Source organism: Nyctereutes procyonoides, unplaced genomic scaffold, assembly GCF_905146905.1.
Source record: "Nyctereutes procyonoides isolate TBG_1078 unplaced genomic scaffold, NYPRO_anot_genome, whole genome shotgun sequence".
NCBI lineage: Eukaryota > Metazoa > Chordata > Mammalia > Carnivora > Canidae > Nyctereutes > Nyctereutes procyonoides.
In genome coordinates this window covers 76,602,882-76,628,739 of record NW_026575140.1, presented here as the reverse complement: position 1 = coordinate 76,628,739, position 25,858 = coordinate 76,602,882, and the positions used below count along the sequence as shown (strand labels likewise).

At 37.2% G+C, this 25,858-nt stretch overlaps 1 protein-coding gene across 5 annotated transcripts in view; it reads right to left on the bottom strand.

Moving 5' to 3' along the window:
* The window catches only part of LOC129497383 (tubulin-specific chaperone cofactor E-like protein), a 156,270-nt gene that overhangs the window by 113,769 nt on the left and 16,643 nt on the right, over positions 1 to 25,858 (bottom strand). For all 5 annotated transcript variants that reach the window (XM_055306230.1, XM_055306225.1, XM_055306229.1 and 2 more), the window contains 6 exons: positions 20,254 to 20,403; positions 18,302 to 18,441; positions 10,879 to 11,060; positions 9,303 to 9,559; positions 6,555 to 6,681; positions 4,939 to 5,055 (listed from right to left, as the gene is read on the bottom strand). In XM_055306230.1, coding sequence (XP_055162205.1) covers positions 4,939 to 5,055; positions 6,555 to 6,681; positions 9,303 to 9,559; positions 10,879 to 11,060; positions 18,302 to 18,441; positions 20,254 to 20,386 — 956 coding nt within the window. In that variant the 5' untranslated portion in view covers positions 20,387 to 20,403. The remainder of the gene's footprint in view (positions 1 to 4,938; positions 5,056 to 6,554; positions 6,682 to 9,302; positions 9,560 to 10,878; positions 11,061 to 18,301; positions 18,442 to 20,253; positions 20,404 to 25,858) is intronic.

The window sequence follows — 25,858 nt, the reverse complement described above, 5'->3', positions numbered from 1 at the left end:
TCTGCTAGAGATTCTCTCTTCCTCTGCCCCTCTCCTCACTTGCACATGCTTGCTCTCTCTAAATAAATAAATACAATCTTAAAAAAAATAAATTTAAAACAAACAAACAAAAAACTACTGGGACAGGTATTATAGTGGATATATGTTAACTCTGCTGTCCAGCATCTGAATGCCCTTCGAACTGAGAGAAACCCAAGACAGACGAGAAGTGGGAACTACTTTCCACTATAGAAGCTAAAGAGAAATAAATGTTCTCTTTCTTCTTTCCTGGAAGAAAAGCCATGTTCTGGAAAGGTAACAAACATACCTAACCATAACTAGAACTGCAAAGACACAAGGTCTATCAGAGATTAGGCACAGCAGATATAGCAGAATCAAAAACTCAAAGCACGGCTGTAAATGTTGGAGAGCAATAGAGTCTAGGAGCGTGTGATGACTGGCATCAGAAGCAACCTGTCTGCAGAGTAAGACACAGAAATCTTGGCTGTGCCTAGCTTTCCATCAATCCCTCCCAAGCCTAATTCTCTAATCTTGTCAATTCTGTGAGCCACACAGTACTCATTATTCTTTTACTAACTTCCTACCTTACTTAATAGTTTGGCCTTACTTAATAGTTTGAGTTAGTTTTTGTTGGGTGCACTAAGAAATCGGCACCAGGGAGATCACCAGCACCAATCCCTCAGGTTATTATGGGCAATTTGAAATTGGTCTGGCCTAGCAGGGCCCAGTGAGTGTCCTATTAGTGTTCATGGAAGGGATTTTGCAAAGGCTTTGACATGGAGCAGTGACATAACTAATGACCACATGTGGTCCCATGGAAAGCTCTAGGTGATTGAGAGAGTGCTGTCAAGAACAAAACAATGTGAAGGGCAGGAAGAATGCAAGACTATGAGGTAGAGCATCTGCTATTCTAAAGTCATAAGACAGCCCAAATCAAGAGAATACTAAGGCTGAATACCTATGAACGAGGCTCAAAGCACAGACTGAAACCCAGGTACTTTTAAGAAAAGGCCTTTTTCTCTCTTACAACAATAAAGCTGAGGTAGCTATAAAAGCAATGCACAGTTTGATGCTCCAGATTGCTGAATTACAGGTCAGTTAAATCTGTATCCATACTGGGACTATTATATGAAAGTTGAAGCCCTGACTGGAAAGGTAGGGTAAGGATGTGGAGAATGAACTGGGTGGAGGTTTACCTAAGGGCAGACTCTGAGGGATGGGAACATTCTGAATCCCTAATCCTCACTTAGGCCCCCTTGCGAGCTGTTCTAAGGAGACTTCCTCTCTTACTTGAGAAGGCAGTAAAACCCCCCTAAGGGAATTATCTTACAAGTATAAATGCATTGTCACCTGCCTCATCCTTCCATACATACACGCTGCTCCACTACCAACATATCACAGCATGCTCTGTGGGGTTGACCACAAAAACAAGAGAATTACAAGCATTTGGTCATTTATATGTACAAAAATATAGAAAATCAGTACAGGAATAGATTCTGAGGGTGCTGACCAAGGAAGGAGAAGCAATGTTAGATCTCGCTGATTTTACTGATATAAGTACATTACCAGAAATTCTGAACTCAAAAAGCTAGACTCAGTGACTGGGAGTGGTTTTAAATTTTTATCTAATTAGATGATTAGAAATTGGACTCATGGTGGTCTATAGCAAAAGCAAGCTGAAATGCCACATATTTGGGGGGGGGTAATATAGAAAGAGAAGATAAAACACTTCAGGACACAGGAATCATGGAAATTATTGTCACTCATTATTTCTTCACCCATTTGCCATCCACAACTCTAGAAGGACCCTGAAGACACTTCCTTTTCTAAGGCTTTGAAAAATATATTAGTGGACAGAACACTCACATCTTTAAAAAATATTTTATAGGACAGTCAGATATTATAATCAGTTTGCCCATTTTAATTTCAAGAAGAATGGAAGAGACTAAGCAGTGACATTTAACCACTAGTGAATGGTAAAGTAGGCATAATTACACACATGGGCAGCAAGGCCACTATTAAAATAGTTTGAATCTTTTACAGTAGCTAATTGGTCACAGTCTTTAGGATTAGAATAAATAGGTTATCTCATTTCAGGGGAAAGAAATGTGTTTTCATTTGTAAAAGGACTACATGAGGATAGATGAGAATAATTTATTTACATATACAACTATGGAGAAAAGGTATATGCATAGATGTTGGATAGTCAAAATGGCAGACAAAATAGATGCCCTTTTTGCTGAATTGTTCCTATTTGGGGAAACATCCCAAGATCAAGGGAAGCAAAAGTCTACCTCTCACTCTAGAAGCCAAAGTGGAAGAGATAATCTCCCTATCTCTCTGAAAACAAATATGAGCACACACCCTAAACATAGCCAATCAACTGGTCAGACACAGATTTCTGACTCTTAGGAAATGAGGCAAAAGTGTGTGAAAGATTATTTCCAGCACAGCCCATGGAACAGCTGCAAAAGTTCAATGGTGAAGTCTGATATTATGGTGTTTAGTGAGGACAGTGCCAGCAGAGACACATGAGGCCAACTCTAAGGTGAAACTTTGGTTGTCCTTGCTGCCCCTGGTTCCTATCTACACTTGGTTCCTCAGCTTGCCTAATAATTCTTATAGTTTCTCAATATCCTTCCAATAAATTCATCCTGTGATTGAAGATGATTTCTGTGACCTGTATTCAAGAATACAGACTATTGCAGAGGCCTGGATGCACGTTGGGATGATTATGCTACAAGATAGAAAACAATGTACTGCATATGTGTTTATATATATACACACACATACACATACATATATATATATATATATACACACACACATACACACACACACACACATACACACTACTTTCCACTGCAGACTGGAGATTAAATAAACTATGATGCACTTATATTTAAGTATATTTAATATTAAAAAAAAGTTTATTTAATATTTACTTCCCCATTAACAAGTTAAATTGCATCAAAGGAAACTATGATTAGTTTCTTTAGCTAACTTTAAGAAGGCAATCTTCAAAATTCTTAATTTGTCTAATATATTTTAAATAGGCTTTAAAATACTAACAAAACCAAAAAATCTTTTTATATAGTACTGGTTAAGGGATCCCTGAGTGGCTCAGCAGTTTGGCGACTGCCTTTGGTCCAGGGCATGATCCTGGAGACCCGGAATCGAGTCCCACATCAAGCTCCCTGCATGGAGCCTGCTTCTCCCTTTGCCTATGTCTCTGCCTCTCTCTCTCTCTCTTTACCTCTCATGAATAAATAAAATCTTAAAAAAAAAAGTACTGGTTAAGCCTTACCGAATGTTAATCCCCTCAAAGCCTGTAAATAATAGAAAACTCTGGGGGAAAATTAGGTAGGTTTAGTAAGAATGAATTAGAATTGCAGAAATTTTTAACCAGAAGGACCACCTGATTTCACTCACATATAGTCCTAACTTGCATCCTACTTGTGTAATGTGATTTCATATTTGTTAAAGTCATCAAGGAAAGCATATGCATTTTTGGTAAGTGGTCTAGTTACCAACACCTAGAAACCAGTTTTGGGGGATATTTTTCTTCTTGTATAGTTACCTACAGCATACCTATTACATTTCCTTTTACATTTACAGAGTATTAAATGTAACTCTTTCCCAACCCTCATGCACTGTTGGTGGGAAGGTAAACTGGTGCAGCCTCTGAGGGAAATGAAGAATAGAATTACCATATAATCCAGCTATTCCATTTTTGGATATTTATCCAAAGAATACAAAAACATTCAAAAATATATATGTACCCCTATGCTTACTGCAGCGTTATTTACAATAGCCAAGATATGGAAGCAACTCAAGTATCCATCCATAGATGAATGGATAAAGATGCACATGCACATATGCGTGTGTATGCGCGTGCGCGCGCGCGCGCACACACACACACACACACACACACACACAGGAATATTACTCGGCCATAAAAAAGGATGAGATCTTGCCATTTGCAACAACATGGATGGACCTAGAGGATAATATACTAAGTGAAGTAAATAAGATAAAGACAGATGCCATATGATTTCATTTACAAGTGGCATCTAAAAACCAAAACAAACAAGCAAAAAGCAGAATCAGAGAACTAGTGGTTGTGGAGGGAAGGGAGCTGGGAGATGAGCAAAATGGGTGAAGGGGAATGGGAGATACAAGCTTCCAGTGGTGGCATGAATAAAAGGTACAGCACAGGGAATACAATGAATGGTATTCTAATAGTGTTGTGTGGTTAACTACACTTGTGGTGAACATAGCACAATATAAGAAACTTGTTGAATCACCATGTTGTACACATGAAACTAATGTGACATTGTGTGCCAACTATACTCAAATAAAAGAATAAATGAATATAAAATATAGTAGTTCCTCCTCAAACCATGTATATTAACTCTTTATATACTTAAAGGTAATTACTAGTTCAGGCCTCAGCATTTCTCTTCACACTCGACCATCCTAATTCCTTTAGCATCTTCTCAAGAGTCTGTTTTCTAGTCCTTTCCTCATATTCTCTGAACCTAAGGCATATATGCCAAATCTTCCAAACTGCAGAACTTAGTATATCCTGAAAGCAGATCAATGTGAAAGAAGAGACCAGCTTTTGAGGTAGGTGAAGATGTGCCCCTGGAGAAGAGGACTGAACAGGAATCAATGATATGGAGTATGGAGTGGAAGCAGTCAAATACTTACCCAACCATTCTTAATACAAGTGCAAGGCTAGAAGAAATACACTGTGGAAAATGAGATAAAATGGGTTTGCTTTGTGTTTCTTCCCTTTTTTTTTTTTTTTAAATCCTACCACCAAAGTCCTCTAAGAGGGTCCAGTATCAAATTATTAGATTTGCTCTAAAACAATAGCTCTTAAATTGCCTCAATACTTGCTAAAATGTTGTTAAACTGATCAGGGGTTTTTACCTGAATGGCACTTCTTCTTGTGGAACATCCACATAGTAACGGATAAAAAATCTCTCAGAATCTTCTCGTTCACCATCGGTAACAACACTGCCATTAAGTTTGGAAACTGATGGCAATCTGTTAAGTAAAAACCAAAATAAAGACATCTTAAGACAGAACATTTAGCTTTAGAAATAAAACCATTGATTTGAGGCCCCGTCTTAGTCTCTTGAGAGGACACATTTGATGTAACTCTGCTGATATATAACTACTTACATGAACTAAAGTGGTATAGAGTAAAAGGACCAAAAATATCTACAGTTTCATTTTTAGACGTGCCACTGACCTTTTATAATTATACCTTACCTTCCAAAATAAGATTCTAGCCAGCTAGCACTGTCCAACTTAACTATAATGAAGCCACATATATAATTTTAAACTCTCTAGTAGCCATATTTAAAAAAAATAAAAATAGGCAAGACTAGTTTTATTAATATATTTTATTTAACCCAGTATTTCCAGGATTTAATCATTTCAACCTGCAATCAACACTAAAAAATAACTAACAGGATACTTTATATTCTTTTTTCTTCCATATATTCAAAATCCAGTGTAAATTTTACACTTAAAGCACATTTCAATTCAGACTAATCATAATTCAAGTGCTCAAAAGTTGCACACGGCTACTGACACCATATTGGACAGCACAGGCCTACAAGTAGTCAGTACAAATGGGTTCTATTGTTCATAAATTAATGTTTCATATTTACAAAAGAATTATGTAAAGAAAATAAAGTCTAAGTGAGGCCTACAATGAGCCCTAATTCTTTTTAGAAGAAAAGCATGCCAAGATGTATTTGTTCAGTGGGATATCAGTGTGTATGTCCACAACTGGAAAGCAGTAAGGATCTGCTAGGTGTTGGTTGGGCAGAGAGAGTAATACTGTGTTTGAAGAACCATTTTTCTTTAGGGAACCGTAAGGCCCCTTTCAAAACTACTATGTATAGTACACAAAGAAAACAAATGAAAGCCCCATCGCCCTCCACATCTTAGCCAGAATCCTACTGTTGCTAGAGGCTCATACGAAAATAAACACTCATTTCAGTGGACTTGGGGAGGCAGAATCAGAGACACAAACGGCAGGGGCGTCAGAGAAAGAACATAAGATGGTAGTCATGTTTGAGTCAAAATATATTCAAGAAGGAAACACAGATGATGGTGCTTTCTTAAGTTTCACACTAACATAACAGCCCAATGTTTAGGTATTTACACTTTGACCACTTTGTTAACAGAGAAAATAAAGACAACTAAAATAGAATTCATTTCCTGTTATACCTAATTTTTCTTTATAATCCAAAACAGGACCTCAAATACTGTTAAGTATTAAAAAGCATAAAAATAGATTTGTGAGGGAATGTTTCAAGTGGTCTTGGCAGGCCAATTACCTTTCACATTTTTCTCATCATATTGTGTTCCTTTTCTTCTAGGATTTGAAGCTACAGAAGGAGCTCCTTCGAGCACTGTCTGTTCAAGAGACAGATAAACTTACAGTGTACTCCCCGCCCCCCAATAGTGCATTATCCCTTTAATGAAATCAGGCCCCCAGAGAAGAAAGCAGAGTAGTCAGGACAACAGACCTGGCTATTACCAATTTCCTCCGTTCCTCAGTGGTATATGGCTGCAGAAGAGGAATTCCTAACAATCTCACTTCTTCAAGTTTGGGGAATGAATTTAGTTTGTCAATGTCTTCCCAGGATTGCAAACCTAATTTGAGAAATATATTGTTTAAGTAAATCCAAAAAAGCATACAAATAAGAAGATGAACATAGAAAATAATTACTTCAATTAATTTCTGAAATATTAAGAATGCTTATAAACTAGAGATCCTGAAAATTTTCTTCATCCAGGAAAGAACAGAATACAGTTAAACAGCATAAAAGCTTCCCTATAGCCTCTCCTATTCCTGTGGTCTCAGTGGTCAAGGAGAGAGAACTTTATTCTCCAACACCCCACTAATGTACGGACTCTCCTCCCAAGTGACCTGTCAAGAGGATCTCTGGTGGTCTCAATAAGCAAGATGTATGCCATAATTATATAAAAAAGGCGATGTGGTCAATTCTTTCACCAAATAAAGATTCACAGGACAGAACTATTGATCAGAGTTGATACTGTCAGACTCAAACTTTTACCTAACAAATTCTAAAATGAGGCAAGGTGAGTAGAACCAGAAGCTTAACATTATTTTTCTTACATACCTGTCCTCATTTTGGAGACAGGGAAAACAGATTTTAAAAATAAAACAAAACAAAACAAAAAAAATTAAAAACAAAACAAAAAACAGAGAATCTGAATTACTGGGTAAGAACAACATGCAAACTTAAATTAAGACTGTTTAAGACAAAAAAAATAAGACTGTTTAAGACTTAAGAAAATTAAGACTGTTTCATGCTTAAAAAAAAAAATTCTTCCTATGGTTGTGAGCAAATATATCATCCAAGTCAGTGTTTGGCACTGCTAGGAAAAATATGCGTGTAATAATGAAGCTGGTCAATTTATAGCACGTTAAATCTATTTCAGAGAATATCGTTCATTCCTATTTCTATCAACCTCCAGCAAGGGTTAAAGCAGAGGAGCAATATACAAGGGCTCTGGTGCATAACTAACCCAAGTCACAACTGCTCTCTTCTCTTCAGAATGGTATTTCCATCTAGGAGGAAGAACACAATTAGCTCAAGGGGGTGTCAAGTTGTGCAATAACCAGCTTCCTTATGCAAAATACTGGCTTTTAAAACCTAATTCCTACCCTATGACTTGTATGGCAAATTAAACTGTGTATATTTTTTCAATTGTAGATCAGAGTTATTTTTAGTTATGTAGTTATTTTAAGAAATAGGCTGAAAGACAATGTCAAGAGATTAAGAAGAAAAGCCACACACTGGAAGAATATATTTGCTTAAAGACATATCTGATAAAGGATGACTCTCCAAAATTTACAAAGAACTCTTAAAACTATATAACAATGTCATCTGTCATTGGAGAACTGCAAATTACAAGAAGGTTCCACTACACACCTATGAAAATGGCCAAAATCCTGAACACTCACAGCACCAAATGCTGATGAAGACATGCAGCAACAGAGACTTTCATTCATTGCTAGTGGGAATGTAAAATGGTGAAGCCACTTTGGAGCACAGCTGGCAGTATCTTATAAAACTAAACATATTCTTATCATATGAGCTAGCAATTGTACTTTGGTATTTACCCAAATAAACTAAAAACTTATGTCCACACAAAACCCTGCACACGGAGGTTTACAGCAGCTTTATTAGTAAACATCAAAACTTCGAAGCACCCAAGATGTCCCTTCAGTTTGCGTGGATAAATAAATTGTGGTACATCCAAACAATGAAACATTAGTGCTAAAAAGAAATCAGCTATCGAGCTATGAAAAGATTTGGAGGAAACTTAAATGCACATTACTAAGTGAAAGAAGCTAATCTGAAAAGGCTACATAATGAATGATTCCAGCTATATGACACTCTGGAAAAGGCAAAATTATGGAGATAGTAAAAGGACCAGTGGTTGCCAGGGGTTGAGGGGTACGGAGACACAAACAGAACACAGAAGGCCACTAGGGCAGTGAAACTACTATGAATGATACTATACATGTCATACATTTGTCCAAACCCACAGAACGTATAACATCAAGAGTGAGTCCTCGTGTAGACTATGGACTTTGGGTGATGTGAAAATGTAGGGTCGATTATAAGAGTTGTATCAGTTTGGTGCTGGAACACTGACAGTAGGAAGGCTGGACATATGTGAGAGCAGAGAGGATGTGGGAACACTGCACTTCCTGATCAACTCTGCTGTGAATTTAAAACTGTACTCAAAAATGAAGTTTATTAGTTAAAAAAAAAAAGGCTAAAAATTTCCATTCCCTGAGACGCAAAATCATACGGCAGCAAACTGGCAAATTAATCATCTATAAAAACTAGAAAGAAAAGTGAGCATTTACAAGGGATAGCAGGCTGAAATTCCTTAACCTATATCCAGACAAAACAGTCTAGTTTGTAATTCTTCATACTCCTCTTAACTCTGCCTTTTACTGCCCAATTCATCAATTTCATCTCACTCCTTTCGTAGCAGGACCTCTTTAATAGATAAAATATAGCTAATAGGATGCTCTGCCACTTGATATTTATCAGAACATTTATGAAAATGAATGCCTTAAATTTAGCTGATTGATCGGCATCTGCATGTAACTCTTGAAAATGCATCCTATAAGAAGGCAGAGCCACGACCAAAACAAATAGGCTTTCATCTGTTTCATGCACAAGCTCAGACTGATTTGCACGTACAGCGAGAACAAGCCTGTAGCTCACCTGACTTGTGGAGGCTGATGGACCGCAGATTAGGGAATAATCTGGCCAGTGAATCATCAGGCTCCTCAATGGCATTCAAATGATTGTTAGCCAGGACGAGAGTATCCAGGGAGGGAAACATAACTCCTAACTTGCGTATTTCAGTCCAGTCTTGGAGGTTATTGTCTGTTATATGTAGTAGTTTAAGAGAATGACAGCAAATAGAAGGACAAGACACTGTTTCATAATCATTAAGGCACAGGAAGAGCTCCTCCAAACTGCAGAGAAAAAAAATGAAACATTTCATTGTTTAAAGCAGTTAAGTTTCTACTTTGCACCTACTTTCATTCGTTCAGTAAATAAATAAGTGCCTACTATGTGGGAGACTCTGGTAGGGGTTGTGGAGAAAATATAAAGACATCTTCCTAAAGCTTAAATATAGCTGGGAAGACAAAAACCTAAAACACATAAAACAGCAGAGATGACATAACCCAGGACTAAATTAATTTTGTGCTTAAGTAACTAAGTGCTAAATAAAGCAGTACTAACTCCAAGCACAACAGCAGTTCATATGGGAATGGAACTGAAACTACAGTGAGAATAATCAAGAAAGAATGCATGGCCTAACAGGAAAGGTAGACTTGGGTTGAGAGGACATAGAGGAAAATCCCAGAAACAACATGAACAAAATGTTTAGAAACAAAAAATAATAACTATCATTTACTGAATTTCTACCCCGAGTCAGGCCTTGCTCCAAGGGCTTTATAGACTGTACTGTCATTCTGCAAGGTAGGTACAATTATGCTCATTTTACGGATAAGGACATGGAGCTTAGCAAGGTTAATCATTTTATCTAAAGTCATATGGTCAGTAAGTGCAACTGGGATTTAAAAGCTCATTCCATGCCATGCTAGAAGCTACATGTGGTGAGGAAACCCATCTCATTAGGGGGATAGTGAGAAACTTGGGTGGAATAAATGGGGAGAGACCAGATTCAAAAGTCCTTGATCATTTCCATATTTAAACAAAGAAACGACTTCTTTTTTATATTTCTTTAAACTACTTCCTTTGAACACTTGTGCATATTCAAAGCTAGATACAAAGAAGTCTTAAGAAAGTATTTCTAAACTGACAAACAAAAGCATAATTTCTTATTTAAATTATCGAAAAGAGTTCCATTTTCCCATTAGGCCGGTGAGGTATTTAATCATCTGAGTGGGTAATATATTTTATAGATACTATGATTTTTTTTTCATCCCAAAGAAAAGCACCGGGGCAAAATTCTGAAATCAGGTAATCAGAAGATTAAAATGGAGAAAGCGTGGGTTGATGTAGAAATGATAAGTGCTTCTCAGGGATATTTTTTAGCCAAAGGATGACAGATCCTATGTCTTGGTGCTACTCAACACTGAGCAAGTATCGCAATGAAAAACCTACTAAATGACCCTCACACCCTCATTTTAAATACTTGGCTCTTCTAACCTCACTCTCCATCCACTCTGCTGTTCTAGTGTTTCTGAGATGGGAGATCAGTGGTAATTCTGTGTACTAACAAAGATGGCGACATGGCCCCCTCTCCATCATGCTCTGGGCTTACTCTGGTAACTCCTGCAGTATCGTGTGGACTGTCTCCCAAGAAGCTTTGCTGTTGTTGAGGACAAGTTTGCGAACCCCAGAGAAGGACCCAGCACATGTTCTTTCTAAAACCGACAAATTCAGAGGGTTGGAACTCAGGTTTAGAAACTCCAACTGGGGAACATTTGACACAATTTTACTGACCTAGGGAGAAAAAAAGAAATGCATATCAGGCAGTAATCAGAGTTTTTTAAAATAGCAATCATGCTCACAAAGCTTAAGTGAATGGGTCTCTAGGCAAGGGGCCATTCACATTAGGGAGTCCTGTGTTATGCTACCTACAGAGGGGCATAAGTAATTTCAACGAATCTTGGCAAATAATTTAATCTATGAAATAGTGACATAATTGAAAATTAATCGTACAAAAGACTTTCCACACTGCCTTGGGCAAGGTTTTTAATTCTGTTCTATATGAAACTCTCTGATAAGTGAAGAAAAGACAGTTTAGAGGACGTTTTAGGATGCAAGTTTCTAAAGAGCTGAGACTGGGTCATGTAAATCTCTTTGCATTTCTCCTTCCTTTTGTCCTCAGTGCAACATTAAGGCTAATTAAAGGTTTACTGAAGAACACACAGTAACAGCTCAAGTGTTCAAATTGACTACATAGCCAGGATCACTTAGAAACCGTTTCCGCTTGGTTCAAAGATGACCAAACTTCAAAATATACACACTCAGAAACCAAAACACATCATAACTGTATAACAAATGAGAAAACATGATAATCAATTTAACCACTTAGCAACTTGGTAAGCAAATTTTTTTTTTCTTTTTTTTTTAAAGGCAACTGGCAGGCAGCCCCGGTGGCTCAGCAGTTTAGTGCCGCCTTTAGCCCGGGGTGTGATCCTGGAGACCCAGGATCAAGCCCCACATGGGGCTCCCTGCATGGAGCCTGCTTCTCCCTCTGCCTGTGTCTCTGCCTCTCTCTGTGTCTCTTATGAATAAATATATAAAATCTTAAAAAAAAGGCAATTGGCATTACAGACCTTAACTGCTTGCTCTGCAAAGTACTAGTCTCTGATATAGCTTATTTCACTCAATTCTCAAAACAACTTGCAAGCTAACTATTTTCACGTTAAAAAATGAGAAAAACTGAGGCTCAGAAATGTTAAATAATTTGACTAAGGCCTCAGCATCACAAAAACCAAATCTAGGATTTAAAAATCAGAGCCATTGTTCTTCCAGCATACCACCACTAGGAAAGTTTGAATATACCCCCCCCACACACACACACACACAAAAGAAGAACGAACTATCTTAAACAAGTATGCAGTAAAATAAGCATCAAACAGCCAGTTAGTGTGGTAACAAAACTTCATGAGAAAAGGAATACAACAGAGTAGTTAGGATTGGTTTCACAGTCGAAAAACCTGGGTTCAAACCAGGTTCCAACAGCTCCTAGCTGTGCGGTGTGACAAGTTACTGACAAGTAATTCCCCACATCTCAGTGTCCTCATTTGTAATGGACAAAACAGGACCCACCTGTGTCACAGGCCTGTGGAGAGCATTAAAAGGGATACAGGTGTAAAGCACTTAACACAGTGATTGGTACAACTTGTAGAAACTTCTATCCTTATCTATTCCCCAACAGGACGTAAGCTCCATGAAAGCAGGGATAGTACTTACCTAGTTCATTACTGCATTGCAGGTGCTTAATGTTTGCTAAATAAATTAATGGCACAAAATCATTTGGTAAATATAACTATTACTAACTTAGTAAGAAGAGTATGAACCAATATGTCAACCCTGGCTATATGTCTTATTATATTTATTTTTTATTTAAATGTCATATTTAAAATAATTACTACAATTTCAAAAATACACTAATTCCCAAGATCTACCATAAACTATTAAATCAGGAGCTTCAAAGATGAGATAAGCTTCATGGTTGGAACCTGGATTCTGTTTCTTGTCAGAGCACCATAGGTTATGCCAAAAAGGTATCCAGTGCTGAGAACTACAGGTGGAAAGAAAAAGTAATGTGTACTTCACCTCAGATTTATGTGTACTACACAGGGCAGGAGCTCCAAAATCACTGTGAAGTGGACTCATTCCAAGAAGGCTCAGAGAAGTATGTCAGAGGGCATAGCATAGATGAACTATGCTGCACACTAACCTTTTCAACTGGTACCATGTTTAGCTTCATTTTTTAAAAAAGATTTTATTTATTTATTCATGAGATACACACACACACACACACACACACAGAGAGAGAGAGAGAGACAGAGAGAGACAGAGAGAGAGACAGAGACACGGGCAGAGGGAGAAGCAGGCTCCACGCAGGGAGCCCAATGTGGGACTCCATCCCGGGACTCCAGGATCATGCTCTGGGCTGAAGGCGGCGCTAAACCACTGAGCCACTCAGGCTGCCCTATCTTCATTTTACAAATGAAGAAATGAGCTATATTTAGAGAAAAACACACTAGGCTTCAGTTTAAAATGTATGTAATTTATACCAGTGTAAACATAGTCTCCTGCTTGATCCCTTTTGTGACCAAATTGTACCAAGCATTTTTGTGATATATGGCCAGGATTTGGAGTTTTGTCTGTGGCTACAACACAGCTAAATAATTTAGTTCACAGAGGGCTATAGAGGACCAGCCCTCTATAGCCCTCTACTGTCTGAAAACCAATACCATTGAAGGACTCCCATACAGATGATGATGACCAGCCTGGCTTCAACTCTTTTAAGGGCAAAAGAAAATGAAGAGGAATTGCACTCCAAGCACAGTATGAAGAATAACGAATTATGATACAACCTCAGCTAAACAAAAGCAAAATATAAACCCCTTGCTAACCACCACCCCTCATATTTTATCTTTGTAAATAGTCCCCAAATGGATAATTTAAGTTTTGAAAGTATTCTCCCAGAAATTATGTGATATAATCTTCATTGTCTGCATCTATATGGCTGTCCCATGATAATAGAGATTTAGAATAATGATTCATTAGCCTTGGAATATCCTAAAAAAATTATAACTGGACTATAGTCTAATGATTCAAACAGAAAAAATAATGTAAGTTAGAATAAATGTACTCTTTAAAAGGCTGAAGTTAAAAGGATTTTTGGGTAATCTTACATGAATGATGAGATTTTAGAAAGTATATTAATTACGTAAGTAAATTTACTTCTAAAAAAGTCCTAATAGCAAAGGCTGACAAACAAACATTCAGTAAGTTTCTAGGGCAGCACACTAACTTCACCTTTTCTAAATTCTAAAAAAAAAAAAAAAAAAAAAGAAGACTCTTAGCTAGCGTGAAACAGTTGGCCCCCGAACAATGCAGAGGTTAGGGGGTGCCAACACCCCACAAAGTTGAAAATCTGTGGGTAAGTTTTGACTCTCCAAAACTTAACCACTGACAGACTACTGTGGAGAGGAAGCCTTACAGATAACATAAACAGTCGATTAACATATTTTGTACGTTGTATGTATTATATACCATATTCTTACAATAAAGTGAGCTAGAGAAAAATTTTGTTTTGCTTTTGTTTTTAGTTAACATGTGTTTTATTTTGTTTTCATATAGAGAAATAAAAAGAAAACTATAAAATGCCCCAAATTCAACAGCCCACTATCCTTATTGACGTCAAAATAACAAAATGTTCACAGTTAAGAAATTCAAACAGAACAAATTGAAATTTTTCTTGTGATTCTTCCCAGAAAAAAAAAATGTATGCAGCATATTCTATCATATAAACTTACATCTCTAGATATTTTAGAATTTTACACAAGAAACACTCTTAGGGCTCCTGGGCGGCTCAGTCCAGTTAAGCATCTGACTCTTGGTTTCGGCTCAGATCATGATCTTACGGTTGTAGGACTGAGTCCTGCTTTGGGCTCTATGCTAGGCATGGGGCCCTGCTTGGGATTCTCTCTCTCCCTTTCCCTCTGCCCCTCCCCCTCCCTAGAAAAAAAAGAGATCTCTTTTATACATTTTTTTCCCTATGTTTCAAGCTTTTATTTAAATTCTACTTAGTTAAGTATAGTGTAATATTGGTTTCAGGAGTAGAATTTAGTGATTCATCACTTACAAATAACACCTAGTGCTCATCACAAGCACCCTCCTTAATTCCCATCATCCATTTAGTTCATCCCCTGCCTATCTAGAGATAATATTAAGAAAACCATAAGGAAGATAAATTTTATTTACAGTACTGTCCTGTAAGAAGTCCACATGCAAACAGACTGTGCAGTTCAAACCTGTGTTGTTCATGTGCAGAAACATGGAGATGAACTTATATGATCTTCTTGGTCTCCACAATTCTATAATTTAATAGAGGACCCTCTACTCTGGCTTCTAAAAATGAAGAAACTAAAGTTTGAAGAAAAATGGGAAAAGGGTTGAAAGATAACAATCTGTAACTTATACCCAAGCTATTCTCTACCTCACCTGAGGGGCTAATTCCTCCATCCTTTGAACTACTTGGTTTAATTTCTTTTATAAAATGGTTTTGATAAGGAAGGGAGGAAAAAGGAGATGCCTTGGGAAAGGTGAGACGAAAATGTACTTAGCTAAAATTCAAGTCAAAAGCTAAAGAATGTCTCTTTTTTTACACATGGATGCCCAATTTTAGAAGAATGGAGACAAATCTTTGCCTCCCCCCTCAGTATGACACCTCACACTTATATTTATCTTTATCTCTGGATATCCATCAGCTACAAGTTTAAACTACAAAAGAAGTTGGTTGTAACATTAGTGACCATTCAAAATATCAAAAGAACATACTATATTATTTTGTCCCACATTGCTATATTGAATACAGGCCAAAATAAACTTACTTAATGGCCAAGGACAAATGATTTTTTTGGTAATCAGGTACACGGTTGTACTGGAATTGAAATGTAATGTCTTAAAACTGTGACCTATGAGGCATCTATAGCCTGGCAAAGAGTTTAATCGATCCTGAAGATCAACATGCTCTGCTGTCAGTACTTCCCCCACCATTCTGTGCTCTGATAGATATTCTAGAAGATTGAGATCAACTATAGTTATAGCAAAGAACAAAAATAAAGGAATGATGAAAACAAAAATAAATTGGAAGATGGAAACCCAAAGGATAGCAGCAATGAAAACTCATTTGAAAACCATCTGGAAACAGAGTATAGAGCACAAGTAGGAATATACAAACTGAATGCAAAGCACAAATGAATATAATAGGACCCTCTATCCAAATATGTCAATGTGGCCTGGAAAATATTTAGTGTAGACCTCTGTCTAAGCAGAAAAAAGGCTGATTTGCCTAGTGTGAACTTTGTGTTCTAATCCATATTGACAGAGATTGTTCTTCTGAGGCGAGGCAGCAGCTATATCACTATTAAACTGTCCCTACATGGTCAGAGCACAAAGCACAAAACCTTTCTGAAATTTTACACTCCCAAAGAAACACATTAAGGGACTCGGCCTGCAAACATAGGAGGTGAAAAGATTCAGAGGAAGATTTGGTCTGACTTTTCACTCATGCAGGTTAAAAACTCTCACCAGACGTTGAGCAGCAGACAACTGGGAATTAGGGAGAAGGAGAATGAACAAGGTCGTTTTTTGCATCTGTGCAGTGTGGACAGAGTATGCACATCACTTAAGCATCTCAAAGGACCAAGAAGGCATAGAATGTAGTTTGTGGAACAGTGAGCTATAACAGTTATTGAGATAAATGAATTAATAAATAGATGCATGTACAAACAGATTATTTCTTGGAACAGCCCAGTAACTCTGCATTTATTAACAAGTCACTTATAAGTCAAACAACATGCATCTCAAAGAATTTCGTAAACACCTCAATAAAAATTAGGAAATATAACCATAAGCACAGTTATCAGATTAGACTATGACATAGGTAAATGTAAGAAAAGCTGAAGAAAATTAGGTTATGCACAGATTTTTCTTAAACAAAACAGCTGTCTTGGAATTTGAATAGCATTTAATACCTACAAAGCACCTCAATGATTAATTTTATCTGCAGCCCTGTCTTAGAGATGAGCGAAGTGAAGCACTAAAGGATTAAGTGAGTTTCTTAAGATCATAGGAAAAGTTGGAGCAAGTGGTCTTGATCAATCCTTAAGATACAATCATTTGTTCATTAAAGCATTCAACAAACATTGGAGTATCTGGTAAGACACTTTGGGTGCTGATGGTAATAAAGACAAAAATCTCTACTTTGAATAAGCTCACAGTCTAATAGGAAAACTGTCAAGTAAGTATGTGATTGCACTAAGTTATGATAAATTATCACATTTAACACAGCAGCGTGATATAGGTACTGGGATAATCTGACTCTGCCTGAGTGAGAGCTGGGGAAAGTTTCAGAGAAGAATAGCGACTTGGGCCAAGTCTTGAAAGATACATAGGAAGAGGTTGGGTAGACAAGGAAAAAGAGTAGTAGATTCAGAAGGAATAAAAGCAAGGAAGATTGTCATGTCAAGAGTTTATCATGAGCTGCAAGAAAAAGCATGTGGCTAAAGATGGAGATAAAGCTCTAAAAGTAACCAACGGCCATATGGTGAAAGGCTACATTTAGAGTTCAGACCTTAGTTTTTAGGCAGTGAAAAGCAACCAAAGGACTTTAAGCAAAAGTGTCATACTCTTATTTCATTTATTAAAAGGAGTCTTTGCCTAAGAAGATAGCTTATGGGAAGCAAAATAAAAGCAGAGGTAGGAAAATCCATCAGGAAGCTTTCTCAACAGTCCAAGCAAGAAAGAAGATCCTAAATTAAGGCAGGAGAATGAATCAAGGAGAAAGAACTATTTTTCCCTATTCTCAAGCACAGCATTTACAAGGTAATGTTATCATTAGGTAGGCAGTGCTATGTACAATAATAAAAGATAATGTTGTAATACCTTTGTGTATTTGGTGTGACTTACTCTGAGGTCAGAAGACATGTCAAACCACGTAAGGGACTTAATAAAACAAGGAAAAGTTCTAAAATATTTGAAGAAAATTTTAGCAACAAAAATATTTTTATAATCTGAGTTTTGAGCTTAAGCAATTTTTATGTCAATTTAGAGCAATAAAGGTTGACGTAGTGGTACAGAATGAACATAGGATGTGTAAACTCACATTACACATCAACAGTAAAAAAACCAATGTATTGTTAGCAGTATAAACCTCTGTGGTCTTATTAACCTCTCAATGCCTGGAATAAAGTAACAAACAGTAAAAAAAAACCAATGTATTGTTAGCAGTTTAAACCTCTGTGGTCTTATTAACCTCTCAATGACTGGAATAAAGCTCCTCAGTGCTTTTCATGCTAATGAAAACCAAATTAGCAGTAATGTTAATTGAAAAATCACCACAGAACAGCTGAAGCAGTTTATCTGAGACCCAGAGTCAAGACTCTCAACTAGAATTCAACAGAATTCACCAAAATGCAGTGATATAAAAGCTTTACCTCATGCCAGTCTTCGAGTTTATTGTCAGAAAGATCTAGTTCCGACACATGAGCACAGAAGGCAGCAATTTCTTTTTCATCTCCTGCACGTGTTATTCCACAGCTGTTTAACACCAGTACACTTGGGAGGTTGAGGCGATCTGAATCACAGGGGAAACACAACACTTTCTAAATCAGCCTAATTCTTGTCTACATGCAGTCCCCAGGAATCAAAATCAAATAATATGAAATTATAAGAGGGCTTAGAAAAAAAACTTGAATACGATGGGGTCCAAGGGTACTGAACTCTAAGAGGAAACAGCCAAATATGGCCCAGGAGGAGATTAAAAGTACTGGACCTACTGATACCAACAATACAGGTATCATCCTCGCTATCATCTTACCATCTGAACACTAGAACTTGCAATTGATCTGGACTTCCAGTCTTCTAATAGGTCCCAATACTTTCTTTTTAAAAATTTAGTTTAAAAGTATCATTCTGGATAGCTCTTTTTTGTCTGATGCATATTTCCACCTATTGCTGCCCTTGAAAATTATCTCGAACCATTAGTCTACCTGAAACCACTTCTATTCTTCAAATTCATATCGTTGAAGAAATCTTCCTGCTTAAGTGGATTCATTTAAAAAACTACATCTCTCTCTCTCGTCTATCAATCATTTCCATTTTATATCCATGTAGAATGTGTCCCTTATGAAAATGAGATTTTTAAAAATACATAATTATAATGGAAGAAAGGGTTTCAGAGTCTTCAACTATATAATGAATTTGATCAAACTGAGGTAGTCAAACTATTGCCTTGGTTCAAAAATATAGGTGTCAATAAAACGATGCTTGCCCTAGTAAAAAGGGTAGACATGAGAATTCAACCACTCTTAACCTATTCAGCATAAAATAAGGACTCACAAAGGAAATATTTTATTTACAGAGGCCTCAAATTACATAATTTTTCAATTCAGTACTTTTCAGTATCAAATTTTTCAGAATGGGAATGGGTGCTGGAAAAAAGAAAGACCAAGTAAGAAATCCACCTCTTTCTGCCATTCCAGTTTATTTATTTAATTTTAAAAATATATTTATTCATGACAGAGAGAGAGAGAGAGAGAGAGAGAAAGAGAGAGAGAGAGAGGCAGAGTCACAGGCAGAGGGAGACGCAGGCTCCATGCAGGGAGCCCAACGTGGGACTCCATCCTGGGTCTCCAGGATCACACCCCAGGCTGAAGGCGGCACTAAACTGCTGAGCCACCAGTTTATATGGAGTAATAAGACAAGTTGAACTGAGGAACATAGGAACTAAAATACTGCTCAATACTGATTTCCCAACTCACACAGAACTACTTCCAAGAATTATTAAATGTAAATGAGGCTAAGATGTGAAAGACACACCTTGCACATTTCTCAATGTTGTAGATCTCTTGCTCACATCAAAACCCCTCTCCTAGAATGTCTTTATCTACTCCTTAACTAAATTCTACATTCTTAAAGAATTAGTTTAAGTCTCATGGCTTTGAATCCTTTCCTGATAATACTAATTTACTCTCTCCTCAATCTTTTTCCCAATCACTGTGCCAATCATTTGGTTCAATATAAACTGCCTTGTGTTATATGTTCGTAGATGGGAGTATCTTGTGATCCAGTTAAGTTTGTAAGGTCACTGAGGGCACAGGTCAGTCTTATACTTTCTCAGATCTTCTAAGTTCCTTGATAGAATATGTATTTGAAACATTACCACTCAAATATTGTTCGTGCCTGATGAGTGCAACTAAGGTGCCTTCTGGCCACTCTGGAGGAAGAGAAATCCTTCCAAATTTTTTAAAAAACTGAAGTCATACTAAGGGAGGAAGACTATGTGACTCTAATAAAAAGAATAATCTGTAAACAAGACAACATTTTGGTTTGAGGCCCCAAGTACTAAGATCCAGTAAATAAACGTTTTAGGTCGCATCTTTTTTACCTTTCATAGGAGAGCCCTGAGGTGTGGCTGGGACATGGACTCCCATCCCAGGACCACGACGGTAAGGGAAATTTTCAGGACTATATTTTTCACATAATACTTGCATAAAACTCCTTCCACTAGGTTGATCCATCTTCTTTTCCTAAAATTCTACAAGAAACCAAGAAATTGTCAAAGTTATTTATTTATCATATAAGAAATTTTTATTGCAAACCCAATTATTTATAAGGCACCAGTCCAGGCATGGCAGACATATAAGACACGGTCACTGCCCGCAGGAATTTGCACTGTGGTGAGACTTCACGATTTAGGGAAGCTATACATGCAGATGAATGACAGCAATGAAGTTCAGCATATTATAAATGCAATACAGATTAACAGTGCCACAAAATGTAGTCAAGGAGACAATCATTTCCAGTCAAGGTAACAGGAGGACTTTTGGCTGGTACATAGGGTTATGTGGTAAGTAAAAGGAAAAAGGACTAAAAAGAAAGGTGTAGACTCAACATCAGACTAAAGAGTTTGGATGACTCCTTTGATATTTATCCCTCAAAATCCATTCTCCTTTTCTTCCATAGTAAGAGAATTTTTTTTAAGTTGGGTTCCATACCCAGCATAGAATCCAATGTGGGGCTTGAACTCACAACCCTGAATTGGAGACCTGAGCTGAGATCAAGATTGGGACATTAACTCACTAAGCCACCCAGGCAGCTCAGTAAAAGAATTTTTAACTGTATATACAGCACTTAGGGATGAGTGTATGACTAAGCTCTAGCTGATGGGATAGAAATAGTCTATGGTAGCTTCTGGGAATCACCCTTAAAAGATAGCCAGTGTACCCTTTGCTTCCTTCTTTGTCTCTGGCTTAATTCTATTGCCTAGAAAACAAATGCCACTTGGCACTATAAGCCCAAGGAACACACCCTAAGAAAGGAAAGGTGGAGCAAAGGACTGAAAGGAACTTGAGTCCCTGAGAACTTCATGGAACTGAGCTGCCACAGTGGTGGTGGACTCCAGATTTCTAGAAATTTCAGTGAAAGACAGATAACCCTCTGTTTTATTTAAGTCACTGTTCAATTTTTCAGTTACTGATGAATGGACCCAACCCTGACTAACACAGAACACCATTTCTTTTGCTTTGAGTTTGGGTAGTCATCACTGTCGAACTCCACCTATGGGTCCAAACACACAGTAACCCCAACATCCTCTCAGCACTCACACACAGGTCAGAACAGGTAATATTAAAGACATGATAACTTCTGACAGCCTGCTAACCCCTTATCTTGAGGGGGTGGCTTATGATCTATATTAAATATAAATCAAAATACAGCACTTGACCTCTGTAGTTCCAACCATCAGATGACAAGTTTTTTTACTAAAACAATCAGAAAAAGAGAATAAAGAATACTCTAAAAAGAAGGGATATCGTGTAAAAAGGTTTAACAATGAGAATGTACATGGTCTAACAGAAAACAGCATTAGGAGTAACTAATCATGTGTGCTACATTAAAAGGCTGAAATTTATTCCACAGAAAACAAGAAGAAATCAACAGGTTTTACGGAAGGGACTATAATAATCAATTTTTTTGGAAACTCCTGGATATCAAATAGGTGATGAGGGCACCTGGGTGTCTCAATCAGTTAAGCATCTGCCTTCAGCTCCAGTCATAATCCCAGGGTCCTGGGATGGAGCCCTGGGTTAGGCTTCCTGGTCCGAAGGGAGTCTGCTTCTCCCTCTGCTCCTCTCACTACTCATTCTCTCTTTCTCCCTCAAATAAATAAATAAATAAATAAATAAATAAATAAATAAATAAATAAATAAATCTTAAAAAAAAAAGATGATGATATGAAGGAATACATACTGAAGTTGGGAGAAGAGTTAGAAGGATACTACAAAAACATAGGAGACCTAAGCAAGGAAAATAAAAGCAAAAATAGACTATCTGGGACTACATCAAAATAAAAAGCTTTGGCACAGCAAAGGAAACCACCAACAAAACAAAAAGGCAACCTACCAGATGGGAAAAGATATTTGCAAATGATATATCCAATAAGGGGTTAATAAACAACTTATACAACTCAACAGTAAAAAAAACAAACAATCTGATCAAAAAATGGGCAGAGGACCCGAACACTCTTCCAAAGAAGACGTACAGACAGCCAACAAGCCCATGAAAAGATGCTCAGCATCACTCATCATGAGGGAAATGCCAATCAAAACCACAACGAGACACCACCTCACATCAGCCAGAATGGCTAGTATCAAAAAGATGAGAAATAAGTGTTGGAGGGGATGACGGAACTCTCATGCACTGTTGGTGGGAATGTAAATTGATGTAGCCACTGTGGAAAACAGTATTGCAGTTCCTTCAAAAATTAAAAATAGATAAACCATAGAATCTAGTATTTCTACTACTGAGTGTTCACCCATAGAAAATGAAAACGCTAATTTGAAAAGATATATGCACTATGTTTATTGCAGTATTACTTACAATAGCCAAGATATGGAAGCAACCCAAGTGTCCATTAATAGAAAAATGGGTAAAGAAGATGTAGTGCATATGTGTGTGTATACACACACACACACACATATACACAAACACATATACATACGCACAATGGAATATTACTCAGCCATAAAAAAGAATGAGATCTTGCCATTTGAGAGAACATGGATGGAGCATTATGCTAAATGAAGTAAGTCAAAGGGAAAAAAACAAATACTACATGATCTTGCTTATATACGGAATTTACAAAACAAAACAAACAAGAACCCAGAACTTTTTCAAGATTTTTATTTATTTATTTATTTGAGAGGGGGAGGAGGGGCGAGGGAGGAGAGAATCTCAAACAGACTCCCCACTGAGCATGGAGTCCAATGCGGGGTTCAATCTCACAACCCTCAGATCATGACTTGAGCCGAAATCAAGAATCAGATGCTCAATAGATGCCACAAAGCTAGACTTTTAAATACAAAGAAAAACACTGGTGGTTAACAGACAGGAGATAGGTGGGGAAATGGGCAAAATAGATAAAAAGCATTAAGAGATACAGACTTTCAGTTTTCAAAAAGTCATGGTGATAAAAAGTACAACATAAGGAATATAGTCAATAATATTGTAATAATGTTATATGGTGACAAATACTGACCACACTTATCATGGTGATTACTGAGTGATGTGCAAGACTGTTGTACATCTGAAACTAATATAACATTGTGTGTTAGCTACACTTCAATAGAAAAATTAAAGTACAATGCTCTAAAATGTTAAAAAAATAAATAAAACCATACAAAACTAAACAGGAGAGAGACAATGAGTGCCTGAAGTGACATGGTGGTAGTACAAATAGAAAGCAGTGGCTGATTTAAGGTCAATTTAGAAAGCATGCTTTTCAGGTATTACAGAGGCTGAAGAGAAAGTAGAGTCAAGACTGACCCTCAGGTTTCTAGTACAGGTGACCAGGTGACTGATGATATCATTAAGTAAATGAAAATATGAAGAGATTGAGCTTTGCAAAAGAAAATGATGAACTCCACTGTATATACATTTAGTCTGAGGCATCTGTGGACTACCCAAGGAAACAGTCTCTCCCCCTCAAATAAATACATAAATAGTTAAAAAATAAAAAGTGGTCTTTAAACTTGGTTCATTCCCTAAATTACGACCAGGACCACGTCCACTGTACTTTGTGAAATCAATTCACAACTGCCTAGAACACAGAGTAAACATGCATTAAGTACATGTCCATCTACTGGACAAAAGTTTCATTTACCAAGGTCTAGACTATGAAGCACATTTCATAATTAGGATATCACAAGTCATCTTGAAAATTCAGGGCTGCCCTTTGTCAGGATCCTCATTTGTCAGCTTAAAGACAGAACCTGTTTTAGTACAAGACAGTTTGTTCCTTCTATCCACACAGAGTGATAAACGTCTGCTGCTGTTCTCTATTCCAGCACTGGTTGTGTCAAAACTGAACTGTGGGTGTTTCTTCTAAGACTCCAGGAACCTTCAGGTGGAAGGTTCTTTTACAATGTAAACTTATCAGACCACACAGAGCAGGACCTAGGCCACTGCTGACAGCATAGTTCTCATTAAAGACCTGTCTAAGCAGAATGCCGGCAGGATTTTTAGATATGTTTAACAAATGTCAAAGAAATTACACTGCTACCTTCTATACAATTAGTAGTTCCAAAGAATAAAAAGCGTATGGGGAGGGTGCTAACCTGTCACTGTCAAAATAATACTCACTGAGTTTAAATAGCATCTTTAAACTAGAGGCTTTAGAAACCACTGAAACTCAAACCAATTCAAGGGCAATAATCTTAATACACAATTTAAATACAGGCAAACTGAGGATGGCAACAATAGAGACATCTCAAACTAAAATAAGTGCCAGGAAGCCAGCAATCATGGGAACTTAGCAAGTTATTTCTCATGACCTCATGCTTTAGTAACTCTTCCAAACTGTCTGAGGTGTTTTGTTTTGTTTTGTTTTGTTATTCTTTTTTCCTAAAGACTTAAAAGCAACGCCGGGCACCTTCACTGGTCATCTGGTCATTTTCCAGGATACTCTACTGGAATAGCTTTCCAGGACTGCTGATAGCATACGCATTAATACATGAGTTTTGAATTAGAACATTAAGATTGCAAAATGGATCAGTAACATAAATCTACACAAAATCTGTTGGGGCAGTTTTAGGAAGAACAGTAGGTGGGAAAGGAAAGCTGAAAATCAAACAGACTGGAAAATGAGGAAATACAGGATGGAAAAAGATCTTTAACTAGAGCCTTTTAAAAGGTTTTTTTGGGGGAAGGGGACAATCTATGACTTTCTGGAAAGAACAGGTATCAAGTTACATCTGACTACCTCTACAGTTGGCAGAGTTCTGATACCTTTGTAAAAGTATTCTGTATTGGTTCTGAAAGCCAGGAATCTTGGGTGATGTTGCTTGGTTCCATTCCCAAGTCATGGAGTGTGCCCGTGAAAATCTCAGCTGCTTTGTGTCTCAAATCCTAACTAGAATAAGCTCTTGTAAAGCACTTGGAGAAAGTCAGAATGGAGTGCAAATTGGAGGATAAGCTGCCAAACAGATTGGTATTTTTGTTTTTTTTTTTTTCCAAATAGATTGGTATCAAAACAGAATTTCTAGGCACCTAAAACTCCACATACTTGTCAAACTACTTGTATTTTATGTTCCCAAAGGGTCAGGTCAAAATCAGTATGAAACTGAACACAACTGAAAACAGAACATTTCTGACCACTAACACTGGAAGGCATACCAGATATATATCTTTATGCTAGTATGCAAGATCAATATTTCACACAAAAAACCCTTATGATAGAGTACCATACTTCATAAAGTGTGAATACTACCAGCCTCATTCATGACTTAAACCCTAAAATACCACCTTACAGACTCTCAAACTATATATTTTAAATCTTACCAAAAAATAGATCTGTTTATACATGCATAGGATAAAATGGAAATTAAAAAAATTAGTACCTATGGATGACTCCAGAGAGAGAAAAGGAAGAATAAGGGTGGGAAGGAGATTTGCTTTAAGTTTATCTGTTTGAACTACCTGAACTCACTGCAAAC